This window comes from Triturus cristatus, chromosome 12 (assembly GCF_964204655.1).
Source record: "Triturus cristatus chromosome 12, aTriCri1.1, whole genome shotgun sequence".
Lineage (NCBI taxonomy): Eukaryota > Metazoa > Chordata > Amphibia > Caudata > Salamandridae > Triturus > Triturus cristatus.
Genome location: NC_140595.1, coordinates 472,350,536 through 472,368,754, shown reverse-complemented (window position 1 = coordinate 472,368,754; position 18,219 = coordinate 472,350,536). Strand labels below are relative to the sequence as shown.

At 49.9% G+C, this 18,219-nt stretch overlaps 1 protein-coding gene across 1 annotated transcript in view; it reads left to right on the top strand.

The window, feature by feature from the left end:
* The window catches only part of CEP89 (centrosomal protein 89), a 1,352,699-nt gene extending 1,337,478 nt beyond the window's left edge, over positions 1–15,221 (top strand). The window contains exon 19 of the mRNA XM_085638793.1: positions 14,234–15,221. Coding sequence (XP_085494919.1) covers positions 14,234–14,471 — 238 coding nt within the window. The 3' untranslated portion in view covers positions 14,472–15,221. The remainder of the gene's footprint in view (positions 1–14,233) is intronic.
* The last annotated feature ends 2,998 nt before the right edge of the window (positions 15,222–18,219 follow it).

The following is an 18,219-nucleotide window of genomic DNA, read 5'->3' as shown; positions in this document are numbered from 1 at the left end:
GCTTGGGGCGTGTGCCATGCTGGCACGCTTTGGCACCATATTTGGCCTTCAGGTCAACTGGCAAAAATCCAGTCTGTATCCGCTAACCCCGGAACCCCCCCCCCCCCCGCCACCGCTTACTATGGAGCGCTTGCGGTGGGAACCTAGCTGCCTACAATACTTGGGAGTTCAAATTTACCACGACACAACAGACCTCTTGGATGGTAATATGGGCAAAGCAGTGAGGTCGGCAAAAGCGGCTGAAAGAGTGGCGGTCCTGAAGATGGTAACGTTGCCACGCCTATTATATTGTTTCGGGACACTGCCAGTGTGGATCCCATGGGCGATATTCAAAGAATTAGACTCGATGGTCACGTCCTGTATTTGGGGTGCAGGCAGGCGGAGAGTGGCATTGACATTGTTGCGACAGCCCACAGTAGAGGGCGGGCTGGCGGTGCCTGACCTCGAGAGCTACTACCTAGCTGCGCAGCTATACTGGCTGATCCAATGGCTGGCGGCAGATCATAACCCAGACAGGAAACGATGCTCAGATGCACCGGGCACTGCCAGCCTGGCAAAAATCCTTTTACGAGTCTGACAAACTACGACTGGGGACACAATTGCTACCAAGGTGGTGGTGCGCTGTTGGTCCAGGTACCTGAGGAAGGTGGGCGATGCGACTCCCTACTCCCCTGACAACGCTGCGATATCTCCCACAGGGGGAACACTGGGCAGGGCTAGAAGACTGGGTTGAAGCAGGACTGAGAGCGATGGGGGACATATATTGAGACTCCACGCTCCTGCCCTTTGAGGACCTACAGGCTGCATATGACATCCCTGGGGGTCACTTCCTGAAGCATAGGGCCTTGACGCGCAGGATTAGGATACATTGGAAAAATGGAGGCGCGGAACCGCGAGCGCTGGCGGGGTGTACATATGTCAAGCTCTCAGCGGAAAGAATTAAAACGGTATCCTGCCTATTATAAGGCCATAAAGAAGGATGTGCAACAGCCATTAGAGCGACTGAAGCTGCAATGGGAGTAAGACCTTGGTAAGCAGATACCAGAGAGAGAATGGGAGAAAATCCTAGAACGTACTCCAAAGGCGTCCAGGAACGCACGTTTTATATTAATTAACTACTATGTACTATATAAAGCATATTTAACACCGGCCCGCAACAGGAGATACTTTGGCACGGAGTCAGCGGCCTGTCCGAGATGCGAGGAAAGAGAAGCGCACATACTCCACATGTTTTGGAACTGCCGCTTATTGCAGACCTTCTGGGGGGGACATACGGCAGGTAATAGGCGACTTGATTGATTAAGAGCTACCACAAACACCAGAACACTACCTATTGGGGTGGTTTCCACATACAGCCAAAAACAAAGTGATGGGGAAGTTTCAAGACTTTGCCTATGTCCTAGCCAAGAGGGAGATAGCAAGGAACTGGAAGGCCCCAAGAGGACCACAGATCACCACCTGGAGAGGGGAGCTAGAGAGATGGGCAGGAGCAGAAAGCAGGTTATTATTTTGAGAAGCCAGTCGGGGAATTGGCAAGATGGAAAGAGCTAAAGCCTGGGAAACCCTCGTGGGTGAACTAGTAACATCTGGGCAGGAGGACATTAGCGAGGCGGGTTCTCCTAGAGCAGCAGAACATAGCCAAAACCTGGCCCTGCATCACACGACTGATGGGATCCACATGCACAGGCAGCTGCTGGTAAGCTGCCACCATGTACTAATTGTTCACTTGCAACTCAGGTCGGGGAGGGGGGGGGAATGATTTGCTACATGAACCGATTGACAATACTAGACCACGAATGATAGCAGATCACCAATCATATCTGATAAGAGACGATTCAGAATTGAACAATGTTTGTGTTAACACTGATCAAATGCCAATAAAATATGGTTAAAAAAAAAAAAAAGATCAGGAGCGATTGGGCATAAGTTATTCTTGTGGCTCCGGACTGGGCATGGAGATTTTGGTATCCTGAGCTTTTAGACCTGAGAATCCATCATCCGGTCAGGCTGCCTCTTCTAAACATACTCATTAATAGTGCAATAGCATAATGGCTGCCCATCAACATTACTATCTGATAAAGACTTATAGCTTCAGATTCCTTACCTTTGAATGTTCCAGGCTGTATCCGTAAACTTTTGATGCGCTATACCTCTTGCACGTGACATTGGGTGGGTCCATTTGGCTCCGCTTGACGTTGTCGGTGTCGTCTGCGTCTGTTATGACGTCACGTGGCTATATAGGCACCACCCAGGCGTGTGGAGTCAGTTCTTTTCTTTCTGCGCCAGGTAAGCTCCGTTCCCGGAAGAGCTACCCCTCTACTGCTTTTTGACAGATTTTTACTCAACTTTTGTCGATATTTTGGATTTTTTCCGACTTTGTGTGCGAGGGATGTCTTCAAGGATGACAGGTTTCAAACCATGCAGGACTTGTTCCCGTATGATGTCGGTTACTGATCCCCATTGCGTATGTCTTAGGTCTCTTGAGCATGACCATGATACAAAGTTGTGCTTGACTGTCGGGCAATGGCCCTGAAAACCTTCAGGGCAATAAAGTTGCTCGTGGCCTGGCAGTCGACACCGTCCAGGGAGACTCTGAGGTGGTCACGATCCTGATCGAAGAAGAGGAGGTCGCGGGACCAATCCCTGAACCCTAAGTCCTCTTCCTCTTATTCGAGGTCCTTGGGACGCTCTGGGTAGAGGCATAAAAAGAAGAAGTCCAAGCAGACTTCGTCTTCACCTCAACTGGCATCCATCGTCGAGAGAGGTAAGGAGCACTGACGTTCTAGGCACAGTTCTCCAAAGCTAGAGTCGACTTTGCAACTTCCCCCCCCCCTTTCTGAGAGCCGGAGCGACTCCCGCTCAAAAGAGTTTTACGAGGCCATGAGCCGCGTTTTTGAGTGAAACGACCCCATTGGTGAGTCTTCGGGCCCCACGAAGTCGGAAAGGGCCCCATTGGGATTGACGCCATTGGCTCCGGCCATGAAGCCAGTCGGGCCTAAAGGATACGAACGCAGATCCGGTTCAACACAGGTCGTGCTATCGCGACCTTCCCTGGCATCTGACCCGAAGTCGGAGCCCGCTACATCACTGATGCCCGTCGGTGGCGCAAGTCCCCATCCTCATCCCCAATGACACAGAGCGTGGAACGGCGTCAATCGACACCGATTTCAACATTGACAGATCTCAGAGGTTCTATGTTGTCGTCTGAGCACTTTGAAGATGTTCAAGGCCCAGGAGAGGATTGGGAGGAGTCTGGGGACTTCTTGAAACCTAGGAAGTCTCTAAGGAGAATTTGGGCTGGTATGGGGAACTTGGGGAGGCCAGTGGACTGGATACTTCCCCAGATATTGACATGCACTCTCTACCAATAGTGGCTACAGAGAAGGGTTCAACCTATGCCATGGTAGTTAAGAGGGCAGCCGAGGTCCTTGGACTGGAGCTGCCCTCGGTGCAAATCAGGACTAACCTCCTGGCTGAGTTGTTTCAACCTGGGGCTTCCACTTCTGAACCCCTGTTGCCCTGTGATGAGGCACTTACAGACGCCATTCTAGGGACATGGTGCAAACCTAACACAGGGGCTCCTGTGAATAGGACGATTGCACGTCACCATCGCCCAGCTCCGGGTGATCCAAAGTTTCTCCCCACCCCACCCCAAAATGTTTGGTGGTGCAGGACTCTATGTCCCAAGTCCCATTCCCTTCTACTCCTTCGTATAGAGAATCCAAGAGGCTGGATTCATTCGGGAAGAAGTTGTTTTCTTCCTCCAGCCTGGAATTGCGGTCAGTAAATACTGCATGCTTATTGGGCTTTTTCTCCCATTCCCTTTGGAAGACGGTTGCGTAAGTGCTGCCACAGGTCCTGGAGGAGGCCCGTGTTGTGCTCTCCCAAGCTGTAAAGGATGGGAGAGATGCAGCAAAATTCACCATACGGTGTGGCCTAGGTACGACTGATTCGCTAGGCAGATCGATTTCAATGACAGTGACTTTGAGGCAACACAACTGGCTTTTGATGGACATGCCCTTTGATGGAACCCACCTTTTTGGGGAAAAGGCAGACTCTGCCCTGGTCAGGTTCAAGGGCTCTTGAGCTAAATCCTTGGGCCTCTGCTCCAGCCCCCGTGGCCAGTCTTCCTATCGCCCCTTTTGTGGCATCCGAAGGGGTTTCCAGCTGCGTCAACCCTATCCCAGCACAGCTAGGGCAGTCTGTGCGAAGACGTGGACGCAGTGCATTCCGATCTCAGAATGGAGGCCAAAAGTCGTCAACCACACCAGGGCCAGACTGGGAACAGAAACCGGCCCTGGCAAACTGCCCAGCAGGCCCCCCCAGGGGTGAGGGGGGAGTGCAGCCGAGCAGTTTTCGAGGGCCGGTTTCGGCCAATTTTGTTACAGGGGGTCGATATTGCCAGTAACAAAAACAGCCCCCAGGGCCCAAAACCGGCCCCTACCCTAGCGGCCTACCGGGGAAACGCCCGGTGCCCGCTATGGCCAGTCCAGCCCTGAACCACACGGCTGTCAGCAGACACAGCCTCCAAGCAGTGCTAGGATAATTCTGTAGGACCACACTCCTCTAGTTAGTGGAGAATTCGTCATCATCTCCCCCACTGGAGATCCATAACATCGGACAGGTGGGCTGTTCTCCACCTTTCCTTTCTTTTCCTCCTCCTATTCTGCCAAATCATGAACGAAGGACGGAGGATCATTTAAAGTTGCTCTGAGGGGAGGTTACGGCTCTCTTGGCCAAGGGAGCTATAGAAAGGGTCCCAGCTTCAGAAGTAGGCAGTGGCTGTTATTCCCACTACTCCCACTACTTTCTGATTCTGAAGAGGAACAAAGGGCTATGCCCCATTTTGTATCTTCAGACCATCAGTCTCTTCCTCAAAAAGGAGAAATTCAAAATGTTCACTCTGGCTCAGGTCTTGTCTGCCCTAGACCAAGAAGACTGGATGGTAGTGTTGGATCTGCAGGATGTGTATTTTCACATTCCCAACCTGCCGGGCCTCAGGCGTTACCTGTGGTTCAAAGTGTGCCAGAAGCACTTTCAGTTTACCGTGCTCCCCATCGGCCTTACTAGTGCCCCTTGGGTGTTCACAAAGGTGATGGCGGTGGTCGCAGCTCATCTGCTCAGGTTTGGGGTGTTAGTCTTCCCCTTCCTCGACGACTGGCTGCTGAAGGCGTCCGTGCCCCAGTTACTCGTCTCCCACCTTCAGACTACGGCGAACCTCCTGCACCTGCTGGGGTTCTCTATAAACGTGCCTTATTCACACCAGACTCCTTCTCAGAGGCTCCCTTTTATAGGAGCAGTTTAGGACACAGTGCAGTTTCAGGCCTATACTCCTGAGCAGCGAGTCCTGGATATACAGGCTATGATTCCAATATTTATATCCTGGATTTCAATGAGACTGACTCTGAGGCTGTTGGGCCTCATGGCCTCCTGCATCCTGTTGATAAGACACACCAGGTGGTGCATGCGGGCTCTGCAGTGGGACTTGAAGTTCCAATGGGTACAGCATCGGGGGAATCTCACCCATGTGGTTCAGATCTCGGAAGTAATCGCAAAAGATCTGTAGTGGTGGTTAACGAACTACGATTGGGTCAACGACAGACTCCTCTCCCTTCTCCAACCAAAGCTCACAGTCATGACAGATGTGCCACTTCTGGGATGGGGCAGCCACCTGCGAGAGGTGGAGATCAGGGGACACTCGTCTTCAACAGAGACGGGGTTCCACATGAATTTGTAGGAGCTCCGAGCGATTCGGTTGGCATTTAAAGCAGCTCATCCCTATCAAGGGGAGGCTAGTGCAGGTGTTCACAGACAACACCACCACCCTGTGGTACAGCAACAAACGGGGCAGGTGGGGTCGTGGACCCTTTGTCGCGAGGTTCTTTGTCTTTGGACATGGCTGGAACAGTAGGGCATAACCCTGGTGGTTCAATACCTGGCAGGTTCCCTGGATGCTAGGGCGGACAAACTCAGCCGTCAATGCCTAGCGGACCGCGAATGGCGCCTCCAGTCGGAGGTGGCGCAAGGTCTCTTTCAGTAGTGGGGCTATTGATCTGTGACGTTTTTCGTCACAAGTAGAGCTCAGGCCCGTTGTACTCCTTTCCACCCATACCACTCCTGCCCAGGGTTTTGAAGAAGATCAGGAGCGACCGGGCCCAAGTCATTCTTGTGGCTCCAGACTGGGCGTGGAGAGTCTGGTATCCAGAGCTTCTGAGAATGAGTATCAATCCTTCGATCAGGCTGCCCCTTATGGAAGATCTTCTGCCGCAGCAGCATGGGAGGGTTTTTCACCCAAACCTGTCATCTCTGCGGCTCCATGCATGGAGATTGAGCGGCGATAGTTGATAGCTTTCGACATTCCTCCCGACGTCTGTAACCTTATTCTGGCGGCCAGGCGGCCCTTCACTAAGACGGTATATGCCTGCTATTAACAGAAATTTGTATTGTACTGTACAGAAAGGTCTATTGACCCTCTTTCTGCTTCTCTTTCTATTGTACTATTATTCATTCTATCCCCTGCCTAGCAGGGCTCTGCCTTGGGAACTCTCACGGGTTATCTCTCTGCTCTGTCTGCTTTTTTGTGGCTGCCAGACCGCCCTCTCTCTTCAATCTCCTATTGTAAATAGATTTCTAAAAGGGCTGGCTCACTTATTTCCACCCACGCCCTTTGTTAATGCCGCAGTGGGACCTTAATTTGGTCCTTACCTATCTGATGTGTGCTCCCTATGAACAATTGTCCCCTCCAACTGTTGACCATCAAATCTGAAATAAACATGTAGTTCGATTCCTTACCTTAGAATTACCCCCAGGCGTCAGACTGGAACCGGAACGTTTTTGTCAGCAGTACCCCTGCGAGTCAGTAGGCGTCGTCGTGCGGCTCGACGTGCTTCGTTGGCACCGGTATGACATCGCTAGAGCTACTTAGATGCGCCCACGCACGCGGATGTCAGTTCTTTCTTTTTCCGCGCCAGCAAGCGCAGATCCGGGAAGACCAAGTAACCCCAGTCACTTTTTGACTGAGTTTTTTGAGGCCTTTCGATCGACTCCTGGTGTCGTACGGATGCCCGGCTTTAAAAACTGTGGGGACTGTCACCGCATGATGTCGGTGACGGACCCACACCGCGTGTGTCTCTACTGCCTGGGGCGCGACCATGACTCCAAGTCGTGCTCCGGCTGCCGGACCATGGCGCCGAAGACTTTGCGGGAGTGGTCCCAAAAGTGGCTGGAAGTCCGGCAGTCGGCTCTGCGCGACTCAAGGTCCCGTGGGAGGTCGAGGGACCGGTCGCGTAGCCGTCACCATCGTTCCTCTGGATCGAAGTCTTCACACTCTGGGTTAGGTAAGTCGAAGCATTCCAACAAGCAGTCGAAGAAGCGTCGTCGCTCCTCGACTTCCCCTCGCCCGTCGTGTGACTCGGCTGAGGGTGCGGGTGGTGCCACTCCCATGGCTCCGGCGGAGCCTGCGACATCCCCGCCGGCCTACCCACCATTTCCTGGTCCGTCAGCGACGCCTGCTCAGGTGCAAGAGTTTCTTGCTGCCATGGCCTGGGGCCGCCTGGCTACGCCGGTGCGCCTACGGGGCCCGCGGGCCCGACTGGAGGTCCTGCCCTTACATTGCTGGTGGTTCCGGCCCTGGCGCCGCAGGACCTCCTGTCGACGCCGGTTGACCTTATAACACCTCCACCGACGTCAACCCCACCGGCACCACCTCCGACGTCGCCCGCTCCTATGGACGACGTCGTCCCCAGTTTCAGCCCTGAACAGTGCCAGATCAGCGTCGCTCGACGCTGATCCGATGCCGATGGGACCCTTTTTTCCCTATGTCCGTCCTCCTTATTTTCAGCCTGTTTCACAGACTTCGGACGAAGGGGAGGACTGGGAGAGGTCTGAGGACCCTCTAACACAACAGTGTGATTATGACCCAGACTGGGCAGAGGATTTGGGGGATGCCAGTGGTCTTGACACCTCACCTCACCTTGGCATGCTGTCTCCTACTGTGGCTACGGAGGAGGGAGCCAGTTACGCAGTGGTGGTACGTAGGGCAGCCGAGGCCCTCCGCCTCGAACTCCCTACGGTGGCCATCAGGACTAATCTCCTGACAGAAGCGCTTCAGCCGGCGGCAACCTCTTCGGAGCCCTTGCTGCCTTTTAATGACGCACTTTCTGACGTCCTTTTGGGCACTTGGTCCAGGCTCAACACAGGGGCTCGCTCCTGTGGACAGGAACGTGGCCCGCCGCCATCGCCTGGCTCCGGGCGACCCCCTCTTTCTCTCCCAACACCCCACTCCGGAGACCTTGGTTGTCCAAGCCTCTGCTTCCCGGAGCTCGTTCCCTTCCGCACCTCCAGATAGGGAATCCAAGAAGCTGGAGCAGCTTGGCAAGAAGCTGTTTTCATCTGTCAGCTTAGGGCTGTGGTCGGTGAACACCGCATGCCTCTTGTGCCGTTATTCCCACTCTCTGTGGGATGCGGTTGCGCAGGTGCTGCCCAACTGTCCGGAGGATGCACAGACAGTACTCTCCCAAGCTATAGCAGCTGGCAGAGACGCAACAAAGTTCACTATTCGTTGTGGGCTGGATACCGCCGACTCGCTGGGCAGGGCGATTTCCACGATGGTGGCGCTTCGGCGCCACGTCTGGCTGATGACAACTGGCTCTTCAGGGGATGTCCAGAACACCTTGATGGACATGCCCTTTGATGGCATTCACCTTTTTGGCAATAAGGCGGATAGTGCGTTGGAGCGTTTTAAGGACTCACGGGCTACGGCCAAGTCCTTGGGCTTGTCGGCCACTCGCCCTCCTCCGTCTTCCACTTTTCGCTCCTTTCGTGGCCACGGAAGGGGAGCCTCAACACATTCGTTCCAGAGCCAAAGGCCTGCACAGCAACATCTTCAGCGTGGCCACGGACGTGGGAACCGTTGAGTCGGTTCTGGGAGCCAGCAGACAGGTCAGTCCACCTCCACCCCCGCAGCATCTACTGCAAAGCCATTCCTAGTTCGACCTTTCATGCCCATCAAACGCCAGTGGGCGGCAGAATTCGCCATCATCTCCCCCACTGGCACAAAATCACATCGGACAAGTGGGTGCTGCAATTGTCCCCTTCGAGGCTTCCCCTCCAGCCATGCCACCTCAGTACTACCGCATGTCGGGGGACCATCTTGCGCTTCTTCAACAGGAAGTCACGGCCCTCTTGGCCAAGGGGGTCATCGAGCGCGTTCCGATGCCAGAAGTAGGTTGTGGTTGTTACTCCCACTACTTCTTGGTTCCAAAGAAGGACAATGGCCTGCGTCCTATCTTAGACCTTCGGAACGTCATTCGCTTCCTCAGGTGGGAGAAGTTTAAGATGCTCATGCTTGCTCAGGTCTTGTGTGCCCTAGACCCGCAAGACTGGATGGTAGAGTTGGACTTGCAGGACGCTTACTTTCATATCCCCGTCCTGTCGGCCCACCGGCGTTACCTGCGGATCACGGTAGGCCACGAGCACTCTGTTCACCGTGCTCCCCTTTGGTCTTACCAGCGCCGCTCGGGTGTTCACGATGGTGATGGTGGTGGTCGCAGCTCATCTGCGCAGATCAGGGGTTCCAGTCTTCCCCTATCTCGACCACTGGTTGTTGAAGGTGGGCTCGCCCCAGGCAGTCGTCTCCCACCTCCAGACTACGGCTGACCTCCTGCATTTGCTGGGGTTCTCCATCAACGTGCCAAAGTCGCACCTGATTCCCTCTCAGAAGCTCCTCTTCATCGGTGAGGTTCTGGACTCGGCGCAGTTTCGGGTTTATCGTCCTGAGCAACGAGGCTGGGATATTCAGGCGATGATTCCGATCTTTCAGCCTTTATCCCGGGTTTCGGTCAAGATGACCCTCTGGCTACTGGGCCTGATGGCCTCCTGCATCCTGTTAGTGGATCATACCAGGTGGCATATGCGGGCTCTGCAGTGGGACCTGAAGTTCCAGTGGGCACAGCATCAGGGCAACCTGTCCAGATCTCGGAGGGCACAGCACGACAATTGCAGTAGTGGCTCACAAATCGCGATTGGGTCAATGGCAGATCCCTCTCCCTTCCCCAACCAGAACACACAGTTGTGACGGACGCGTCCCTTCTGGGATCGGGCGGCCACTTGGGCGAGGCGGAGATCAGAGGACTCTGCTCTCCGGCAGAGTCCCCGCTCCATATCAGTCTTCTGGAGCTTCGGGCGATCCGACTTGCACTGAAGGCATTCCTTCCCTCTGTCAAGGGGAGAGTAGTGCAAGTGTTCACACACACCACCGCCATTTGGTACTGCAACAAACAGGGCGGGGGGGGTCGTGGACCCTATGTCAGGAGGCTCTGCGCCTCTGGACATGGCTGGAACACCAGGGTATTTCTCTGGTGGTTCAACACCTGCCAGGTTTTCTGAATGCCAGGGCGGACGAACTCAGCCGCCAGTGCATGATGGATCATGAATGGCATCTGAACTCGGACGTGGCACAAGGTCTCTTTCAGCAGTGGGGAGAGCCTTGGTTAGATCTATTCACCACCGAAGAGAATGCGCAATATCATCAGTTCTGCGCGTTGGAATTTCCAAGGCGGCACTCGCTAGGCTACGCTTTTTGTCGTGAGTGGAGTTGCGGTCTACTATACGCCTTTCCGCCTATACCACTTCTACCCAGAGTGATGAAGAAGATCAAGCGCGACTGGGCCCAAGTCATTCTTGTGGCTCCGGACTGGGCTCGAAGAGTGTGGTATCCCGAGCTACTCAGCATGGCTATCAATCCCCCGATCCGACTGCCTCTTCGGGAGGATCTTCTGTCGCAGCACCTGGGGACGGTCCTCCACCCAAACCTGTCCAGCCTCCACCTCCTTGCGTGGAGACTGAGCGGCGGCAGTTGACGTCTTTTGACCTGCCTCCCGAAGTTTGTGATGTAATCTTGGCAGCCAGGCGTTCCTCCACTAAGACGGTATACGCCTGCAGGTGGAATAAGTTTGTGGCATGGTGCTCAGCAAAGGCTGTGGATCCCATTTTTGCTCCTCTTTCAGAGGTCCTTCTATTCCTCCTTCCTTTGGCCCAGCAGGGCTCTGCTCTGGGCACTATCAAGGGCTATCTTTCGTCCATTTCAGCCTTTTTACGGCTTCCAGACCAACCTTCCCTTTTCAAGTCCCCGGTTGTAAATAGATTATTGAAAGGCATTACTCATCTTTTCCCTTCTGTTCCGTTCATAATGCCTCATTGGGACTTGAATCTGGTTCTAACATATCTGATGTGTGCTCCCTTTGAGCTGCTTCACAACGGTCCTCTTCGTCTTCTCACTTTAAAGACCGCTTTCCTGGTGGTCATCACTTCTGCCAGAAGAGTTAGTGAGCTCCAGGCTCTTTCGTCTAAACCTCCTTTTCGCTCTGTCCATCCAGACAAAGTGGTTCTAAGAACTCGTCCATCTTTTCTGCCAAAGGTTGTCACTGCCTTTCATATCGGGCAGACCATCACTTTGCCCACCTTCTTTCCGCCTCCTCATCCCTCAAAAGAGGAAGAGAGGCTCAAACTTCTGGACCCAAAACGTGCGCTCTCCTTCTACCTGAACCGCACACAACAGTTTCGGGTGGATGACCAGCTCTTTGTTGGCTACGTGGGCGCCAAGAAAGGTCAGGCCGTGCACAAGTGGACCATCTCTCGGTGGGTTGTTCTGTGCGCAAAGGCTTGTTATTCTTTGGCTAAAGAGGAGCCTCCGGTGGGGCTGCGCACCCATTCTACCAGGGCGACGGCAGCCTGTACTGCTTTGGGACGGGGAGTTCCCTTGCATGACATCTGTCAGGCAGCTATGTGGGCTTCGCTGCACACGTTAACCAAGCATTACTGCCTGGACAGCCAAGTCCGGAGAGACGGCTTCTTTGGCCGTTCTGTTCTCCAGGACTTTCTGGCGTGATCTTGGTTCGCAGATCCACCACCGGGGCTGGTATTGCTGGGGTATCTATTCTAAGGTAAGGAATCTATCACTACGTGTTTCTTTCAGATGCACAAGTTACTTATCTTCGGTAACAATATATCTGTAAGAAACATTAGTAGTGATAGATTCCTTAGTGCATCACCCATCCTCCCCGTTCTGCGAACTGATTTCTAGGGTTAAGGTCATCCCTTACAGGGCCCTAGTTTCATGGCACCAGTGGTCAGTTTTTTGCATGGCTCTGCGTTCCTGGCACGGAAAGTCGTGTATAGAACTGACAGCGCGCATTGGCGCGTCTAAGTAGCTCCAGCTACATCATCCCGGTGCCAACGACGCACGCGGAGCCGCACGACGATGCCTACCAATATGCAGGGATACTGCTGATGAAAACTTTCCGGATCCAGTCTGATGCCTGGGGGTAATTCTAAGGTAAGGAATCTGTCACTACTAATGTTTCTTACAGATATAGCGTTACGGAAGGTAAGTAACTTGTGCAACAGCCTTCTTAGTGGAGATTACATCTGCACAGAGGGTGAGTAAGTTACAGGGCATCCTTTTTACCAAGTTGGGACCCCATTCCATCTGGGTCAGAACATTAATTTGACCACCTTTTTTGCTCCCCTGCATCCCTCTAAGGAAGAGGAGTGTCCCTACCGGCTGGATTAAAAAAGAGCGTTGTCTTTCTACCTTGACCGCACAACCGAGTTCCGGGTGGATGACCAACTCTTTGAGGGGTACGTGAGGGGTACGTGGGAGCAAAGAACGGAAGGGCAGTGCAGAAAAGTACCATCTCTCGCTGGGTCGTTCTCTGCATCAAGATCTGTTATGACTTGGCAAAGAAGCAGCCTACTGAGGGATTAAAAGCCCATTCCACCAGGAGAAAGGCTGCAACTACGGCCTCGGCTCTGGGTGTTACAGTCTAAGACATCTGTCTGGCAGCAAAGTGGGCTTCATTGCACACGTTCGCAAAACATTACTGCCTTGATGGCCAGGTGTGCAGGGACTGGCATTTCGCCTGTTCAGTCCTGCAAGACTTTTTAGTTTAGAATATGAATCCGCAACCCACCGCCTGGATGGTTTGGCTCGGGTATCTGATTCAAAGGTAAGGAACCTGCAGCTAGAAGTCTCTATCAGATGAATAAGTTACTTACTTTCGGTAACACATTATCTGGTAGAGACTCTGTCTAGCTGCAGATTGATTACAGCCCCACCCATGCCTCCCCGCTTTGCGGACTAATATTGTACGGCTTGTGTTACTCCCCTTTCAGGGCCCTAGTTTTGCACACCTCTACGTCAGGTATTCTGTGGCTCTGCGCTTCTGGCATGGAAAAACAAAAAGTACTGACGTCCGCGCGTCCGAGTTGCATCTATATAGGCACCACGACGTTACAACTGACTACGTCACACGGAGCTGAATGGAGCCACCCAAAGTCGCACGCAAGGGGTATTGCTCAGCAAAAGTTTCAGGATCCAGCCTGACACCTGGGAAATTCAAAGGTAAGGAATCTGGAGCTAGATTGAGTCTCTACCAGATAATGCGTTACCGAAGGTAAGTAACTTGTTCTGCTTAGCGAATACAAGAAGCTAAAACACGCTGTTTAGTAATGTTTTAAACGAGGATTTCATGAAGGGTTTTTAAGCCCAGCTGCTCCTATTGGATATGTTAAATTTTCCTTTGTGAATGTTCTATAGGACACTTATCATTGAGATAATTCTTCATATTAATTTAATGCGCTCTTGCCTGATGCTCAAAAAGCAAATCGGATGGGCAGTTAGGTCATAATGCATTTTACAATGCGCACTAACAGTAAGTGGGGAAACTCATTGCATCCTAAAAACAGTAATCATGAAAACTGCGTTTTGAGAATATGTATAATGTGGGGCAGTGATTGACACATGTTATACATTGTACTGTATTTTTTTGATCTCGTTTTTATTAAGTATCAGCAATGAATGATTACCCTGGTCTTTTTTGCTATACAGTAAAATGTATTTTTCATGTTATATTTAATTTTTTCTACTGTCTATCTTCTTATTTATTCTGTAATGCTGATCTTATTTATACTTGCTCTAATGAAAAAATTATATATATATATAAAAATGAAAAAACTTTTTAAAGTAGTTTCATTAGTAATCAAAATATATTTGTGGCACAACCAAAGATGTTTTTTAAACATAAATTGGAATTTAAGACTTTATTGTAAACGATAAATGCAAAAGATTTAATGTTTGGGGAAAGTTCTTCTGAAGAAATGTGAATATTAGTGACGCATTTAAAATGTTAAAATTAAACAATTTTAGATTTATATGTATGCATTTTATTTTTAGGGAAGTGGAAGGTGAGCTTGAGACAGTGTGGGAAACTACGTCGCAAGAAAACAAGAAGATGAAGGAATTCTTGGCTAAATCGCTAGATTTTAACAAATACAATGCGAGTAAACCTCACCAGTTTGAATCCGATGAAATACCGCAGAAAGATTCAGATTATAGAATTGCTTTTTGCGACTCTGATTTAAAGGTTTTGTCCCCCAGCGAAGATCAAAGTCAACCGGAACATTTGAGATGACCGCACATTTGAGATGACCACAGCAAGCAAATGCCCACAGACACTAGCCGAAGCAGACTATCAGACCTAGAAAAATACCATGAAAGAGTATTTGTCCAAGGAGAAGTAATACGCTACTGAAAGAAATTGCTGAGCTGTTTCTATGCAACTTTGTTAATACTATTCAGGCATGTTTTACCGTAACTAAAAGAAAACCAAACCGGGATTGCTTTTGTCTTGCTTTTTCTAACAAAGTTATTTTCTCTTATATCAGTAGTAGTTTTCACTTCACCCATTGTGACACAGTTTTTCCCTTTTCCACTTTCAAAAGATGATCTTCAGGCAACAGCTTCTTTAAGCAATCAGTATGTCGACATTTGAGACATTTGGCAATAATTGCCCATCATTGAATTCTCTATTACTATCTGTAATGATTTGTGTTTTATGTTCGACTGTCTTAATTCTCTCAGTGAAACCAATAATTGTATTTTTACAGAGATAGTTATGTGTATTTGTTCAATATGATTACCATAATACAGGATAGCACAAATACTAAGACACAATTAAATGGGTTGTATTACACATTATCTAGTACCCAAAGCAGCAATATTGCCAGAGTAATCTGCAACATCGAAGTCAACATTTAATGAAAATGATTATTTTGATGCTTGATAAAACACTTGCAAGCAGAACTTGGAAGTGACACTTAAGCTTTGTAATAACTCAAGAAGAATGCTATTTTGATGGCAAAATAAAATTAGTACAACAATTCGAACTATAGTTGTCTATATTGTCTTAGAATACGCTGACAATACATTTACTGTGCTTGAAATCTAATCTTTCAGATGGATACTTCCAACCACAGATTGCTCACCTTTTCAATAACCCTAGGCGCTGGACTGGTTCCAGAATATTCTCAGGAATTCCGTTGTGCACCAGTGGGTTGCGTTGTGTGACTCAATTTTGGATCCGGATATGTCAGGACCACAAAATAACGGCCACCTTGTGTGCCAAACTCAGTTCCATTCTTTCCGCGCCTTCTGATGCGGATACGGCGCCCTCTTTTACTTTTGTCACTTGACAAACTTTTATACAAATGTTTTCCAGTGTGCAAAGAACATGTCTCCTCCTAAGACTACAAGTTTTTATAAACAGATTGCATTGGTTTTAGGAAGTGTACAGCAACTGTTGCAGGGATTCTGCTTATGCACAGAACTATGCGCAGGAACCCAGGACCTCAGAGAATTGTGGTGTACCAAAAACTCCCCTCAGAACCCCTTTTCCGACTAGTTTAGTGTCCCATTCGTTATCCGAGATCTAGCTCGGTGGTCCCAATGTATAGACAACCCAGAACAAGCGACTTAGAATATTCTCAGGAATGGTGGTAATCAGAAATACCTTTTCGTTATTATTCTCATATCAGTCCACAACAGAATAATCAGAGACATGGTTAAAGTTTAAAGAGTTTAATTTATAAACCTCGCGTCCTAAGATGCAGTATTTTGGCTAACATAAGCAGACAAATGGTTAAGATCAGAACCATCAGCATTGTTACAATACCATAGAAAATGAAAGGAGCAATCATGATAAAATGACAGTGGAAAGCAGCCACCCTCCTTTCGCTAGTAAACTAATAGTATTATTATTAGACTATTAGAAGGTCTCTAGGCTTGAATGGGGAACCCCATACCGTATAGGTCAGCTTAGTGGAATCACATCACAGGATCAGCTAGGCTCTCTCCTGGGAACACTCTTCTGCCGACTGACTCTAAAACATGCTGCACTGCAATATTAAAAAGCACTCGTCTTTCAGGTATCTGCAGCTGCGTGCATGTTATGGCTAAATAGTGGTACAATCAACCTGAACACAACAACATGCACCGTCTAGTGACCCAGACTCGTTCTTTACACGGTGTACAGACCAAGGTCACTGCTCACTGTTAAGGATGTTAAACAACAGACAGTTCTCATCTGAAGCAAAGTCGAGTAAGTATTTCTTAATTAATAACATGTGACTACAGTGTCGCGTGCAAAAGCAGCAGAAGCAGCAAGATGGCTTTCTAACATCTAACGCGGTTGTGCTAACTTAGCATTGGACATAGGGAGATAGGTATCATCACTACACAACATTGCAGGTATTTGTGGAATCAAGTATGGGAAAGTGTGAATTGAGTAAATATTGTAATCCCAATTTGATCCCAATATCAAAAGCCCTCCGACCATGCTGTTTGATCAAGCTAGCATCCCTTTCAAAGAGGGTTTGTTGAATCAGTCGCCTGTCCCAGCTGGTGAATCTATTGGCTGCCCTCCACACCAGGAATATCACTCTGGTGAACTCTGGGATATTGAGGGGGACTGACCGAACGACCGTACATCACCCCGTCCAGACCGAGATGGACGGCTTAAGCTGGTATGCTGGGCCGTTCCAACAGCCGGTCAACAAATCATTGATAACCAAGAGGTGAGATGCCCAGTAATCTAGGCAAATGTCCACAGCGCCAGGCCTCCATTGAACACTGAGCAACGACATTTAGTTTGGGGAATGCGTGAGGCCTTATCCAGCCAGAGGAATGACCGGAGCACAGTTGGCACCTTAGTGAACCAAGCACTGGGGATGTGGAATGGAAAATTCTGCAGACTATAATGAAAATCGGGGAGTATCATCCTCTTAATCAGTGTGACTCAGCCCAGGATGTTAAGAGGGAGTTTGTGCCGAGCAGCTAGACTAGTTTTAGTGCCTTTGACAAGGGAGGTGAGATTGAGAGGGCTTGTGAGCTCCAGCACTGTTATGTGAACCCTAAGTATTGAAGCTCAAGCGGCGAACAGGCATACCAGAATGCCACTTAAGTGACGCATTGCCTCCTTTCAAAGGAATTAGGAGGGACTTCCTCTTGATTACTCGGAGTCCTTAGGCTTCTTAAAAAAGTTGGAGGATCTCAAGGACGTGTCAGCATGAAATAGGAGGAAATCATCTGCATATAATGTGATCCTGTTTTCCAAAGTCCCACTCCATCTCCAGCCCCGCATCTGAGCATCATAGCGGATTATACAGACCAGGGATTCTATGGTGCGAGTAAGAGGAGTGGGGAAAGGGGGGGGGGGCCTTGCCGGATCAAGAATTTGCGAGAGAGCACACTGTTAACTAGGACTTGGACCGCAAGTCGTGAATATAGGAGAGCCACCAAAGTACAAAAGCGATTTGGCAAGTAAAATCCATCGGCCAAGCCTTAAGCTTCCCTTTATTACACATAAACCACCCCTAAGGTAGTCCCTAGGTAACCCATAGGGCAGGGTGCTGTATAAGTAAAATGTAGGACATGTACTTCTATGTTTTGCATATCCTAGTAGTGACACTCACCCAAATTCCTTTTTCACTACTGCAAGGCCTACTTCTCTTATAAGCCAACATTGGGAATTGCTTAAAATTCCTTTAAAGTTTGATTTCTGATTAGAAAGGATTAGCTACATCATGTTCCATATCTCTGGAATGGTAATGATAATTCCTCTCTACTGATAAAGTAAGATTTAACATTATTGTTGCAGAAATACCATGTTAGATTTGGGGGACTTTAGTTGGCAGAGGTAGGTACCTTTGACCAAATAGGGGCCCTTCCGTCTAGTCAGGGTAAGGGGATACACTCCTAAAATAACCCCTGCTCACCCCCTTGGTAGCTTGGCACGAGCAGACAGGCCTATCTCAGAGGCAGTGTGTGAAGCATTTGTGAACACATACAGTAACCGAGTGACAACACTACAGATGGACACCACA